The sequence below is a fragment of the Oncorhynchus tshawytscha genome, linkage group LG24, assembly GCF_018296145.1.
Source record: "Oncorhynchus tshawytscha isolate Ot180627B linkage group LG24, Otsh_v2.0, whole genome shotgun sequence".
Classification (NCBI taxonomy): domain Eukaryota; kingdom Metazoa; phylum Chordata; class Actinopteri; order Salmoniformes; family Salmonidae; genus Oncorhynchus; species Oncorhynchus tshawytscha.
In genome coordinates this window covers 15,919,763-15,934,736 of record NC_056452.1, presented here as the reverse complement: position 1 = coordinate 15,934,736, position 14,974 = coordinate 15,919,763, and the positions used below count along the sequence as shown (strand labels likewise).

The following is a 14,974-nucleotide window of genomic DNA, read 5'->3' as shown; positions in this document are numbered from 1 at the left end:
AAATGAGCCTAGACTCATAAGTCATATAACAGCCATTCTCTTGCATTTCAAAGATGAAAAAAATTAAAAATAAAAATAAACATGTTTTTTTCTTTGTATTATCTACCGAATTCTTCGGGGCATGGATTTTACAATGTTTCCGAAACGTTCGTTGCTCAATTGGTATCAAAGGACCTTAACGAGTGCCAGGAAAACATTCCCGACACCCGTACACCACCGCCACCAACCTGTACCAGGCAGGATGGGTCCATGGACTCATGTTGCTTACGCCAAATCCTGACTGTCATCAGCATAAAGCAACAGTAACCGGGATTCTTCGGACCAGGCAATGTTTTCCCACTCCTCAATTGTGTTTCCCACTCCCCAGTGTTGGTGATTGTGTGTCCAGTGTTGGTGATTGCGTGCCCACTGGAGCCACTTCTTCTTGTTTTTAGCTGATAGGAGTGGTACCCGTTGTGGTCGTTCTACTGCAATAGCCCATCCGTTACAAGGATTGACGAGTTGTGCGTTCCGAGATGCCGTTCTGCGCCATTATTTGTCTTTTCGTGGCCCGCCTGTTAGCTTGCACGATTCTTGCCATTCTACTTCGACCTCTTTCAGCAATGAGCTGTTTTCACCCACAGGACTGCCGTCGGCTGGATGTTTTTTTGTTTGTTGCACAATTCTCTGTAAACCCTAGCCTAGACACTGATGCATGAAAAGCCCAGGAGGGCAGCCATCTCTGAGAAACTGGATCCGGTGTGCTTTGCACTGACGATCATACCACGCTCAAAGTAGCTTAAGTCACTTGTTTTGCCCATTCTAATGTTAAATAGAACAGTAACTGAATGCCTCGATGCCTGTCTGTCTGCTTTATATAGCAAGCCACAGCCACGTTACTCACTGTCTGAAGGAGCAATCAATCTTCATGAACAGGGTGGGTGTACCTTATAAACTGGCTGTTGAGTGTATGTGTCTCTATTATGCGTGGGAATACTTTGGAACAGATTTCCAGCTGATTTGCTGGTGTATTTACAGTATTTTATGACAAACAAGAAAACTTTGTGGGGCAAATAAAATCAACTGGCTGCCAATTGGGGAACCCTGCCATAGAGAAACAGCTAAGGTGATGACACATAACACAGTCTAGGAAGTTGAGGGTAAAACAACCTGGCTGTTAGTGATAGAGGACCTATCTTTACCTTGTGCCTCCCCTCCTCTCCGTCTGTTCCTCTTGTTATGATTCTGTCTCTTCTCCCTCTCTCCCTCCCTCCCTCTAACACCCATGCCAGCGCAGCGAGACACCAACTCCATTGACTCCCATTGGCTGCCAGTGACATCACTGGGGGCAGAGTGTTGAGTCAGATAGAGAAACGAGTGCTGGGCTGACGGCTTGTCTCCCTCTTGTGGTCCACTGAGTGAAATACAACCCTGTAAAATGCAGCCTTATGAGCCACTGGGGAACAGATGTGTAGGTCAATTAGTTCATGTTAGTCTGGTGGTGCTTCTACACCTGCATTGCTTGCGGTTTGGGGTTTTAGGCTGGGTTTCTGTACAGCACTTTGAGATATCAGCTGATGTACGAAGGGCTATATAAATACATTTGATTTGATTTGTGTACAATGACTTTAATGCCAATTAGACTTTAAACAGGATTTGATGGAACTGATAATTGAAACGTATACAGTATATGTCTCGTCTTATGTTTTAAAATACTACTCCTCCTCTGTTCCTCTGGTGATGTAGAGGTTAACCCAGGCCCCCAGTACCACACCTATTCCCCAGGAGCTCTAATTTGTTGACTTCTGTAACCGTAAAAGCCTTGGTTTCATGCATGTTAACATCAGAAGCCTCCTCCCTAAGTATGTTTTATTCACTGCTTTAGCACACTCCACCAACCCTAATGTCCTTGCCGTGTCTGAATCCTGGCTTAGGAAGGCCACCAAAAATGCAGAAATTTCCCTCTCCAACTACAACATTTTCCATCAAGATAGTACCGCCAAAGGGGGTGGAGATGCAATCTACTCCAGAGATAGTCTGCAGAGTTCTGTCATGCTATCCAGGTCTGTGCCCAAACAGTTCGAGCTTCTACTTTTAAAAATCCACCTTTCCAGAATTAAGTCTCTCACTGTTGCCGCTTGTTATAGTACCCCCTCAGCCCCCAGCTGTGCCCTGGACAACAAATGTTAATTGATTGCCCCCAGTTATCTTCAGTTCGTACAGTTAGGTGACCTAAACTGGGATATTCTTAACACCCCAGCCATCCTACAATCTAAGCTAGATGCCCTCCATCTCACGCATATTATCAAGGAACCTACCAGGTACAACCCTAAATCCGTAAACACGGTCACGCTCATACATATCATCCTGACCAACCTGCCTTCAAAATACAACTCTGCTCTCTTCAACCAGGATCTCAGCGATCACTACCTCATTGCCTGCGTCCGTAATGGGTCCGCTGTCAAACAACCACCCCTCATCAATGTCAAACACTCCCAAAAACACTTCAGTGAGCAGTCCTCTCTAATAGACCTGGCCGGGTGATCCTGGAAGGATATTGACCTCATCCCGTCAGCAGAGGATGCCTGGTTATTCTTTAAAAGTGCTTTCCTCACCATCTTAAATAACCATGCCCAATTCAAAAAATGTAGAACTAAGAACAGATATAGCCTTTGGTTCACTCCAGACTTGACTGCCCTTGACCAGCACAAATACATCCTGTGGCATCCTGCATTAGCATCGAATAGCCCCCGTGATATGCAACTTTCAGGGAAGTTAAGAACCAATATACACAGTCAGTTAGGAAAGCAAAGGCTAGCTTTTTCAAACAGAAATTTGCATCCTGTAGCACAAATTCCCAAAGGTTTTTGGACACTGTAAAGTCTAATAAGGGTACCTCCTCCCAGAGGGCAGGATACCCCGTCACCACTGATAGATGTACAATAATTGAGAATTTCAATAAGCATTTTTCTACAGCTGGCCATGCTTTCCACATGGCTACCGCTACAGCTCTGCACCCCCCGCTGCAACTTGCCCAAGCCACAATCCCACTTCTCCTTCACTCAAATCCAGATAGCTGATGTTCTGAAAGAGCTGCAAAATATCGACCACTACAAATCAGCTGGGCTAGACAATTTGGACCCGCTCTTTCTAAAATTATCCGCCGCAATTGTTGCAACCCCTATTACTAGCCTGTTCAACTTCTCTTTCGTATCACCTGAGATCCCTAAAGATTGGAAATCTGCCACGGTCATCCCCCTCTTCAAAGGGGGAGACATTCTAGACCCAAACTGTGACAGACCCATATCTATCCTGCCCTGCCTTTCTAAAGTCTTCGAAAGCCAGATCACCGACCATTTCGAATCCCACTGTACCTTCTCCACTATCTGGTTTCCGAGCTGGCCATGGGTGCACCTCATCCACGCTCAAGGTCCGAAACGATATCATAACCACTATCGAAAAAAGACAGTACTGTGCAGCCGTATTCGTCGACCTGGCCAAGGCTTTCAACTCTGTCAATCACCGCATTCTTATCGGCAGACTCAATAGCCTTGGCTTCCCAAATGACTGCCTCGCCTGGTTCACCAACTACTCTCAGATAGAGTTCAGTGTGTCAAATCGGAGGGCATGTTGTCCGGACCTCTGGCAGTCTCTATGGGGGTGCCACAGGGTTAAATTCTCAAGCCGACTCTCTTCTCTGTATATATCAATGATGTCGCTCTTGCTGCGGGTGATTCTCTGATTCGCCTCTACGCAGACGACACCATTCTGCATACATCTGACCCTTCTTTGGACACTGTGTTAACAAACCTCCAGACGAGCTTCAATGCCATACAACACTCCTTCCGTGGCCTCCAACTGCTCTTAAATGCTAGTAAAACTAAATGCATGCTCTTCCACCAATCGCTGCCCGCACCCGCTCGCCTAGCATCACTACTCTGGACGGTTCTGACTCATGTGGACAACTACAAATACCTAGGTCTCTGGTTAGACTGTCCTCTCCTTCCAAACTCACATTAAACATATCCAATCCAAAATTAAATCTAGAATCGGCTTCCTATTTCGCAACAAAGCCTCCTTCACTCATGCTGCTAAACATACCCTCGTAAAACTGACCATCCTACCGATCCTTGACATTCAGCGATGTCATTTACAAATAGCCTCCAACACTCAGCAAATTCTCAGCAAATTGGATGTAGTCTATCACAGTGCCAACAATTTTGTCACCAAAGCCCCATATACTACCCACCACTGGGCCCTCGCTTCATATTCGTCGCCAAACCCACTGGCTCTAGGTCATCTATAAGTATTTTCTAGGAAAAGCCCCACCTTATCTCAACACACTGGTCACCATAGCAACACCCACCCGTAGCACGCGCGCCAGCAGGCATATTTCACTGGTCACCCCCAAAGACAACTCCTCCTTTGGCTGCCTTTCCTTCCAGTTCTCTGCTGCCAATGACTGGAACAAATTGCAAAACAAAAATCACTGAAGCTAACTTTAAGCATCAGCTGTCAGAGCCGCTCACCGATCACTGCACCTGTACACAGCCCACCCAACTACCTCATATTATTATTTATTTTTGCTCTTTTGCACCCCTGTATCTCTACTTGCACATCATCATCTGCACATCTATCACTCCAGTGTTAATGCTAAATTGTAATTATTTTGCCACTGTGGCCTATTTAATTCCTTACCACCCTAATCTTACTACATTTGCACACACTGTATATATATTTTTCTATTGTGTTATTGACTGTACGTTTGTTTATCCCATGTGTAACCCGGTGTTGTTGTTTTTGTCGCACTGCCTTGCTTTATCTTGGCCAGGTCGCAGTTGTAAATGAGAACTTGTTCTCAACTGGCCTATCTGGTTAAATACAGGTGGAAAATAAATAAATCACTGGGCTTGGTTGTTGCATTACTTTAGCATTACTTTATAATTGCCGGGAGCAAGCCTTTAAAATCACAAATGTTTTATAATCGCTAACGTTGTCCTAAAGTTAACACCACGCCATGTGGTAAGAAGAAACCCATTGGTGCATGAAGCCTAGGTTGATCAATTCCATGTGTCCACATTGTTGGTGTGAATTCCACTTTCAATTCAGTCAATACCGGAAATGAATACAAATTAAATTAACGAATTGCCAAAGATTTCCTATTGTTTCCAACGTACCTTGCGGCTGGTGTAGTGGGCGTGATTGGCCAGCTTGCTGTTGAGTCCCTGTAAGAAGACCTTGTCGGTGACTTTGCCCACATTCATACAGGCCTCGTCCAGCACAGAGAAGATGCCCTTGTGTTGCAGCTCCACCAGGTCCACAATGATCTGGTTGTTGAAGAAGTCAATCTACGCCCAGGTACAGAGAGAAAACAGGGGATCAGTATATCATTACAACTAAAACCAGTACAGGGAGGAAGACGCTCCTAGTAGTCATATTCAATGGGAAGGAGAATGACTTGAGGCAAAGTGACAATGCTGCCGTAGGCGATACAAGACATTAGTGGTGTGGAACCAAGATGCGGCCTTACATGTTTCCAGGGGATTCCCTCGCGCTGGTACTCTTCCTGTTCCTGCCTCAGCACCAGCTGAATGAAGAGCTGCTGCAGCTTCTCATTACAGTAGTTAATACAGAACTGTTCAAAGCTGACAGACAGACAGACAAGGAGAGGGTGAGTGAATGACTGTGACCCTGGTTTAAATTGAACTAGACCATACATGTTTTATGCTGTGTTACATACAAATCAACTAAGTGTCATGACAGAGAGATTGACACTAAATCTGTATAAATCCAGTACATTTCATATTGACGTATAAGAAAAGAGACCAACTCAAGTAGACATTCTATGCTGAAGTACATTCTATGTTGACGTATTTCTAGCGGACACGGCTCATAACCTGTTGTTCTGAAAGATCTCAAAGCCGTAGATGTCCAGCACGCCGATGACCGTGTTCTTCCCGTGGACTTTGGCATCATAGTTTTTTACTTCGATGACATCATTGATCCTTCCCACGATCCAACAGAACATTCTTTCGTACATAGCCTGTTGGTCACAAGCCCCAACACCAAGGCAGACAACAGTAGACCAAAATCAATTGACAGAAAGCAGAGTGAAATGCATCCATACTCAGCCTATCTACATTGGTTCCTCTTTTACACAGAAGCATTCATAAGATGTTACACTGGTTACTTAAAAAAATGGGTAGCCCTACCACGTCTAAATCAACATTGGGCCCATTTCACAAACCTTTTTAGAGAGTTGGCATTATCATTGAGAGTTGGCATTATCGTTGAGAGTTGGCAATAGCTGCTGTTAACGAAGCGGCTAATGTAGTGTAGCGTGCTAGATAGCTACCTTAGCGAAGAGTCAGCATGTTGACAGTTAACTGTGCATCGGTTAATATAGCGTACTAGCATTAGCTACCTTAGCCAAGGCGTCCCGGCCGTAGCTGGCCTCCTGGGCTGTGTGCTGCTTGTCAATGACGTCACGGCCGGTGGCCACAGTGCGGTAGAGCAGGGCCTTCTCAACATTCTCCTCCTTAGTGGCCAGCAGGTCCCCGATCACCGCCACCACCTTGGAGTTCTCAATCAGTGTTGTGTCACCATCCACACCAAACGTCAGGTTGCCCTGGGAGAGGTCACATGGAGGTAAATACAGGAAGAAAACTGTAAACTAAAGAGACTATGTGGAGTAATAGCATTGGAGAAAAGGGGAGGAGAATAGCACAAACAAAGGGCTGGACAGTTTCCATTCAAATGATGACGACATATTGCTGAGTATACAGTGCCTAGTGAAAGTCTACAAACCCTTTACACAGTCGTCACATTTTGCTGCCTTAAAAATACATCTAAAAAGGATAACATTCATTTATTTTCCTACAGATCTACACAACCTACTCGACATTCACAAAGTGAAAGACATTGAGAGCATTTCCCAAATGAATACATACAAAACACTTGGTGGACGCTCCTTCGGCAGCCATTACAGCTGTCAATGATTTTCAAATAATATTCTACCAACGTTGCTCAACTCTTAGGGCAACATATGTTTTTCTTCAAATTTCTCATTAATGCTCATGAAATTTGGTTGAGAATCATTGATGGACAGCAATATTCAAACCTCGCCTCTGATTTTCATGCAAATTTAAGTCAGGAATGAGGCTAGACCACACAGGAACACTTAACACCTCTTGGAAAGCCATTCTGGTGTGTCTTTAGATAAAAATGTGTGTAATTGTCGCGCTGCAAAATAAAACTACATCCCAGGGTTAGGTTTTCCTTTCACTAACAAACTCCCCAGTCCCTGCCGATGACAAGCATACCCATAACATGATGCTGCCACCACAATACAGAGGGTTTCACTTCTGCGTTGTGTTGTATTGGATTTTACCCAAATCTGTAGTTTTTAATTTAGGCCAAAAATGGTGTCGTTGCTGAGTTGTCTTGCAGTATTATTTAACAACCTGTTTGCAAATAGTCCAGTCGGAATGGCCTCTTTCATGACTTTATACATCTGAGACAAGGTTTGAATATTGCCGTCCATCAACGATTCCCAACCAAATGTTCTGAGCTTGAGCAATTTTGACAAAAACAATGCATATACAGCATGTTGTGCAAGGTTGGTAGAATCTTATTCAAAATTATTCACAGCTGTAATGTGTGTAATGTATTATCTGCTTCCACCAGGCAGTAACTCTTGGAATGTGGAGACATACGCAATCCTCATTTTGTATTTCTTCAAAATGTGTCATATATTTTTAGAATGTGGAGTAGGTTGTATAGATCGATAGGAAAACAATCTAATGTAGTCAGTCCCTTTTTAGATGACATTTTAAAGCAGCAAAATGTGAAGACTGTACAAGGGGTGTGTAGGTTTTCACAAGGGACTGCACATTTAACCCTGTTCCATTTGAACCTATGCTAACCCTGCTGGCAGGCCAATAGGGTTAGGAGTTAGTATGGGGTATTACCAGGTGCAGGATAGTGGCCAGGACCTTGTAAACCGTCTGGAGCTCATCTGCTGTGAAGCCGATCACCTTCATGGCGTCTGCCACTGCTTTGAAATCACCACCATCGTCGATGGACGACTGTGACAGGGAGAGAGAAAGGAGGGAGATGGCGGAGTAAAACAATTGGAAAGTATTTGTCACCTCATTTCGCACAAATCACGTTACATTTGGTCAGTTTTGAAGGAAAACTTCCAGCTAGTGTTGTGAATTTAGTCAAGATATTTACTTGGTATCTACTTTGGGTCAGTCTGTAACACTGGCCAAGTACACCACTTCCTCACTTTGGCAAGGACGAGTTCATTCCTAACATGTTTCCCCTCCCAGCAGCCAAAGTCATACAGTAGGAATCACTGGATGACCACAAATGTCTTCAAGACAGAACACTGAGTGTCAGTCGGGGACTATTCCTATAAAAATGGGACCATGTACAAACCCCTTCAGCAGTGTGGGCCCTAGCTCTGTTCTGTTCCATGACGTCACGTTGTTTGTTGCTATAAAATATTGTGTTGTTCCTACTCGTTTAGCTTAAAGTGCAGAGACAGCAGAACGGATATGCCTGCTTTAATTAAACAATGTTTTAATAGCTGGGCTTGTGTATCTTTATTCCTGGGAAAATAAACAGTGTGACCAAATAAACACAGCATGATAGTGACATTCTCTGTCTAGAACTTGTTTTTGTGACCGTTTATACAAAATTAGGGTTCAAACTAGATATAGTTCTGTAGTAACCTACAGTACCTTGATGTGGCCTCCCACTTTGATGTAGTTGAAGGCTGTGGGGTCCTTTGAGACGTGGAGGGACCGCAAGAGAGACTCAGGACCTCCTTTAACCATCTGAAGAGAACAGATCGAGAATGAGAGCGATAGAGACTCAGTAGTCTCAGAGTCAGTAGTGACACATGCCAATGACTGTTCAGTATTTACATTCTAAACCACTTACATTTAGCGACTTACAGGAGTAATTAGGGTTAATTGCCTTGCTCAAGGGCACAGACATATTTTTCACCTAGTCGGCTCAGGGATTCGAACCAGCGACCTTTTGGTTACTGGCTCAATGCTTTTAACAGCTAAGCTACCTGCCGCCCCCTATTTAATTTGAATGTTGCCGTTAGTCATATGTAACTCCCCAGTAAAATGGAGCAAAGGAAAATAATAATCTAGATAGCGAGACCGGACCAATGGAGGGTGAAGTCCCTTGAGAATCGGGAGTTTATGGAGTGAGAAAGATGGAGGTTTATTAGTGGCGATAATGGGGTGAGAAGATGGATATATATTTTAAACTGACAGCACAGGGCTGTAACAGCTATGACATCACCATGCCTTTATGATTAACACAGTCACAGACCCACGGCCCATCTGGTCTGTATACCAGCTTATGGTGGCATCAGTCTGGCGTGTAACACACACGTAAACGCTCACACACACCTGGTAGAAAGAGTGGAAGCTTCTCTCCCCCTCCTGCTGGAAGATGACTCTGGACTGTAAGAGAAACAGATTTAGTTTAGTTGATTCAGAGAGAAATATATTTGATCTTTATACAGGTGATCTCATCGGGAATAAAACATGTATTTTCTAGCGCCCCCTACCTTCTCCAGCAGGTAGTTGTTGATGTGACCCCCGATGGGATCTCCCTTGAAGTCGAAGTTGATGTCCATGTACTTGCCGAAGCGGCTGGAGTTGTCGTTGCGGTTGGTCTTGGCGTTGCCGAAGGCCTCTAGTACACAGTTGGATTTCAGCAGCATGTTTTTCACCCTGGAGAGAGAGGCGACACATGTTCTCAGTGATACTAACGGCTCGCTGGGCTCCTATCAACTGATACTAACCCACAGAGATAAACAATAAGGTGGCCCATGGAGGACGACGGGGATGAATATAGTAGTGTGAGGTAGATACACGAGAGTTAAGACTTAAAGGGATAGTACGACATTCTGGCATTGTTCTACTTACTCCGAGTCAGATGAACTCGTGGATACCATTTCTCCGCGTGCAGTATGAATGAAATTAAAGGCAGCTTCGCGAGCCATTGCGAACATGCGTTAGCACAACGACTGGAAGTCTACAGGTACGCTGGCCAGAATCTTACACTATCCCTGTAAGTTCTCCATTTTACACCGATTTAGGTAGCACTGTCATTACTCGGTCAGATCCTACAGTTGCCTGTCCCTTACGGGGCCCATCTGTGTTAGGACAAGGTTATAGATGGTTGGAGTGTCTTATATCAACATGTTCATGTGCAGTATACGACAACTCCATTTAGCACAGAGACTACGTTGGCCCTGGATATTTATGCTGTGTATTTATGCTGTGTAGTGCTGGGTCAGACCACAGGCTCCTCACAACATACTCTGTGCTGGGGTGCACGCCTCCTCCCATGGCCCATACAAACACGAGCACTGCAGCGCACATATACCACCCGCTCTGGCTATCCCATTAGTCGGAGCTCCATACAGCCTGTAGCATTTCCTTACAGGCAGGGCAGAACTGGGAGAGTTGTGGGCTTATAAACGTGACTTGTACTCTCTGTCTTAAAATAACACAAAACGACAGTTTTACTCCTTTAAAATGGCTACAGGGAAGATGTAGTGGGTCAAGGGCAATATATTCAGCACTAAAAGGCCATAAACAGCCCTATTTCTGGGATTTTTATTACGAGTGGTGTGTGCCAATCATGTGTGTGTCATAAGGAGGGTTATGAAGCATTTATACAGCTGAGCTTTGATCCTTGGGCCAATGTAGAAATGATAACAGGGGTAATAACTAGTAATGACCTGATAGGCAGGGGTGTAGTGCTGCATGGAGTGATACTCTCTCACTTTTGGTAAAACGAATTCTGTAAAATTAATTCAGATACATTTTAAATAAATTATATTTAATTACCACTGAAATTCAATGAAAAACGATAGAAAGACAAACCAAATCAATATGTATAGCAGCCTAGAGGTAAATGGTGGTTTCTTCCCTGTCTTCTCTGGTGTTGTCAAGGACGATGAAGAACTGTAGGCTTCGCAATAATGCATTTAGGTTATAGTTTTTAACAACGGGTCAAACAAGCTGTAGCTAGCTACAAACTAAACTGAAAAAACACGCTGCCGTGAAGCTACATTTTCAGATATTATATCTTTCTTAAAAATAAAAAAAAATCTCCCCAATTTCATGATATCCAATTGGTAGTTACAGTCTTGTCCCATCACTGCAACTCCTGTACCATGTGTTCAAGCTAATCAAATCAAAGTTGAATTATGATACAGTGTAGTGTAGGCTACAATATACAATCAAATGCCTACTCGCAACTAAAGCTCTCCTCGCAAACAGTGCAATGATATCAAGCTAAATGTATTTGTATTTACATTAGGCTGTAGTGTACAAATAGCTATACCACGTGGTCGTAGGTCTATTAGGCAATACTGCAAATTATTCCTGAACTGACCGAATGGCTAAGTTGGTTCAACTTCTTTATCATTGAGCGATCCTGACGCTGTCCTTTCATCACCAGGAAGAGTGCTCCAATCGTTTAAAGTAACACTCATCAAGATATGTTGCCTACGGCTAATAGTCCTTCTCATCACTTAGGCCTAGTATTATTATTACAAATAGAAGATTATCACTTCTCACAATGGTGCTCGTTTAGTAAAGTTAGATCAAAGCTAAATCAATGTCTCGCAAGATCACATAATGATTAATTTGAGTTTTACAAAACAGAACTAAATATAATAGCATAGAATAGTAGGCCTATAATGTTACACCAAAAAACACCTAACTTCTAACGAGATTTTAGGATGGTTAGCTTAGGCTGAAGAGTCCCCAAAAAATGATCATGCGCCAAATCTCAACAAAGCGCGATATGCTTTTATTGAAACAAAATACAAGAAAAGGCTAATAGTTTGTTGACACCATCTGGTCTAATTAGCTCAAAATGCATATTCCCATGAAACTGATTAAGATCAATCAAATTATTGGCATGCAGACGCAGTTTTGGATTTTTCACCGGAAAAAACGTAAAGAATTCACGATGGACAGTGATTTTGAATTGAGGAATGTTTGAGGGTATGAAAAATGTTGCATTTCCTTGATACAATATGTGTGGGCATAGGCAGACATTGCAAATTTTTACATTTAAAAGAAATGTAACCTTTATTAACTAGGCAAGTCAGTTAATAACAAATTCTTATTTTACAATGATGGCCTAGGAACAGTGGGTTAACTGCCTTGTTCAGGGACAGAACGACAGATGTTTATCTTGTCAGCTCGGGGATTTGATGTAGCAACCTTTCGGTTACTGGCCCAATGGCTACCTGCCACCCCAAATTGGAGGATGTATTGGAAAATGTATTTTATGCATAGGCCTGTTCTACAATGATATTTGATACGCTACATCTGTCGGTACAAACTTTCAGGAAATAATGATGTCATTAATAGCACTACACTACTGCTGATAGGAGATATAATACAGCATGTGTACTTTAGAAGATAAGGCCTATAAGGATTTATACAACGGGTGGGTCTAATCCTGGATGCTGATTGGCTAAATCCGCATTTCAGCCGGTATCTACTCCACAAGTTACCACCAGCTAAAAGCTATGAGGTTGAAATGCCTATTTACTCTGTTCCATCTCCCTGCGCAATCCACTGTCTCATCAGCCCAGCCAGGCAATGTATAAACTTGTTATCCATTATAAAAGCATCTAGACATTATCTTCAATTTCTTTTAGACTAGCAGTGGAGATTTGCATAAATCTCTCTGACATTTGCAGCATTGTTTCCATATTGAAATTCAATCTCCAGCTGTCCCATAGTAATGAATGTGTCGGGACACGACAGACAGGCAGGGAGCTTTTATCAGCCAGTCGAAATCATGAATCAGCTGGCATAATTTTTAAGGATATATACAAATAATGTCAACAGAAAACAGGTCAAACTAAACGAAATGCAGCTATGCAGCTGTCTTTCCAGCTTCAGTTTGAAGTGATTGTGGTAGCTGTGTTGTTGGCTAGCTCATCTGAACAATAGTGTCCTGACAAGAGAGCACATTTTCTATGCCAGGCGAAATCATGCATCATTAGCTCACTGTTATGGATGTATCCAAATAAATGTCACTAGAAAACAGGTTAAACAAACGCAAATGTAGCTAATTTGCTGTTATTCTGGCTGCACTATTTGACTTGACTAAGTTAGCCGTAGTTGGCCAGCTAGCAAGCAAGGGTTAAGAACGCCAGCCAGTATGGCAATGGAACATTTAGAATGAACGAATGGGTCGCATCCATAGATATAGAACAAAAATACTTAGTGACTGGGTCGCGTCTCTGGCAACAAAAGACCAGCTGGCTGGCAAACCTTAGATTTGTGTTGGGACTATATTTCGTGGAAGGATGAAATAGTATGAATAAATTAATACAATGTTTTTTTTAATGAAAATGTGTCAAACATTATTTGAATATTTTTCTAACCCATATAAAATGATAAAGCCCTGAAAGCTGGTGTTTGGAGGATATATTGGCACGGATTGCAGGCCCTCGACTTTGGTTAAAAGCCTGGGTGAAAGACTCGCTGGCACGAAAATAGGCATGAATGATCAATTCCTGAAAGAAATTGGAAAATGGCGCAAAGTTCTGTACCCAATCTTCAAGGTGAATAGATTATAAGGGAAACGTGTAGCTCTCGTAGTCGATAAACTGCATATTGATAACCAAATGTTCCGAGACACAAAGACTTATCCATGGCTATTCTAAATATTACAACGATCCCATAGAGGAGTCAAATAATGGTAAGAAAGATCCAATACTAGCCATGGTAGGGATTGTAATAAAATATATACAGTTGAAGTCGGAAGTTTACATACACCTTAGCCAAATACTTTTAAACTCAGTTTTTCACAATTCCTGACATTTAATCCTAGTAACAATTCCCTGTCTTAGGTCAGTTAGGATCATCACTTAATTTTAAGAATGTGAAATGTCAGAATAACAGTAGAGAGAATGATTTATTTCCGCTTGTTTTTCTTTCATCACATTCCCAGTGGGTCAGAAGTTTACATACACTCAATTAGTATTTGGTAGCATTGCCTTTACATTGGTTAACTTGGGTCAAACGTTTCGGGTAGCCTTCCACAAGCTTCCAACAATAAGGTGAGTGAATTTTGGCCCATACCTCCTGACAGAGCTGGTGTAACTGAGTCAGGTTTGTAGGCCTCCTTGCTCGCACACGCTTTTTCAGTTCTGCCCACACATTTTCTAAAGGATTGAGGTCATGGCTTTGTGATGGCTACTCCAATACCTTGACTTTGTTGTCCTTAAGCTATTTTGCCACAACTTTGGAAGTATGCTTGGGGTCATTGTCCATTTGGAAGACCCATTTGCGACCAACCTTTAACTTCCTGACTGATGTCTTGAGATGTTGCTTCAATATATCTACATAATTTTCCATTCTCATGATGCCATCTATTTTGTGAAGTCCACCAGTCCCTCCTGCAGCAAAGCACCCCCATAACATGATGCTGCCACCCCTGCGCTTCATGGTTGGGATGGTGTTCTTCAGCTTGCAAGCCTCCCCATTTTCCCTCCAAACTATGGTCATTATGGCCAAACAGTTCTATTTTGTTTCATCAGATGTGCACAGTATGTGGGTATGTGTGGATGTATTGTGATGGAAGGTGGGATGTGTGTTTTTGTGTTTGGAAAAGTGTGGAGTTAAGTGAGTGAAAAAGGAAAACTGTTGCAAATCCCAGAGCTCATGTGTGTTTGTGAGCAGGGGTTGTGTGAGAGAGAGCTTTCAATTTTGTGTAGATATGGGATATACATACATTTTAAAATAAATTATAAATCTAGTTTATTTATTTATTGTCCTATCATAATTTAACGTTCCCCAATCCTATACCCTAGACACCCACCAGAGCGACCCATAAACTAAAGAGAACTACTAAAGCAGCACTTTCCCCACAAGATTCTGAGCCTGCCTGGCAGGGTTGGTCCTACAAAGCCAAAGCCCCCTGA

The 14,974-nt window shown here is 42.8% G+C and overlaps 1 protein-coding gene across 1 annotated transcript in view; it reads right to left on the bottom strand.

The window, feature by feature from the left end:
• Positions 1-14,974, bottom strand: part of LOC112223565 (unconventional myosin-Id-like) — a 126,849-nt gene that overhangs the window by 80,701 nt on the left and 31,174 nt on the right. The window contains exons 4-11 of the mRNA XM_042305391.1: positions 9,575-9,740; positions 9,414-9,467; positions 8,727-8,822; positions 7,950-8,066; positions 6,404-6,607; positions 5,877-6,022; positions 5,510-5,624; positions 5,157-5,327 (exon numbers count right to left, since the gene is read on the bottom strand). Coding sequence (XP_042161325.1) covers positions 5,157-5,327; positions 5,510-5,624; positions 5,877-6,022; positions 6,404-6,607; positions 7,950-8,066; positions 8,727-8,822; positions 9,414-9,467; positions 9,575-9,740 — 1,069 coding nt within the window. The remainder of the gene's footprint in view (positions 1-5,156; positions 5,328-5,509; positions 5,625-5,876; positions 6,023-6,403; positions 6,608-7,949; positions 8,067-8,726; positions 8,823-9,413; positions 9,468-9,574; positions 9,741-14,974) is intronic.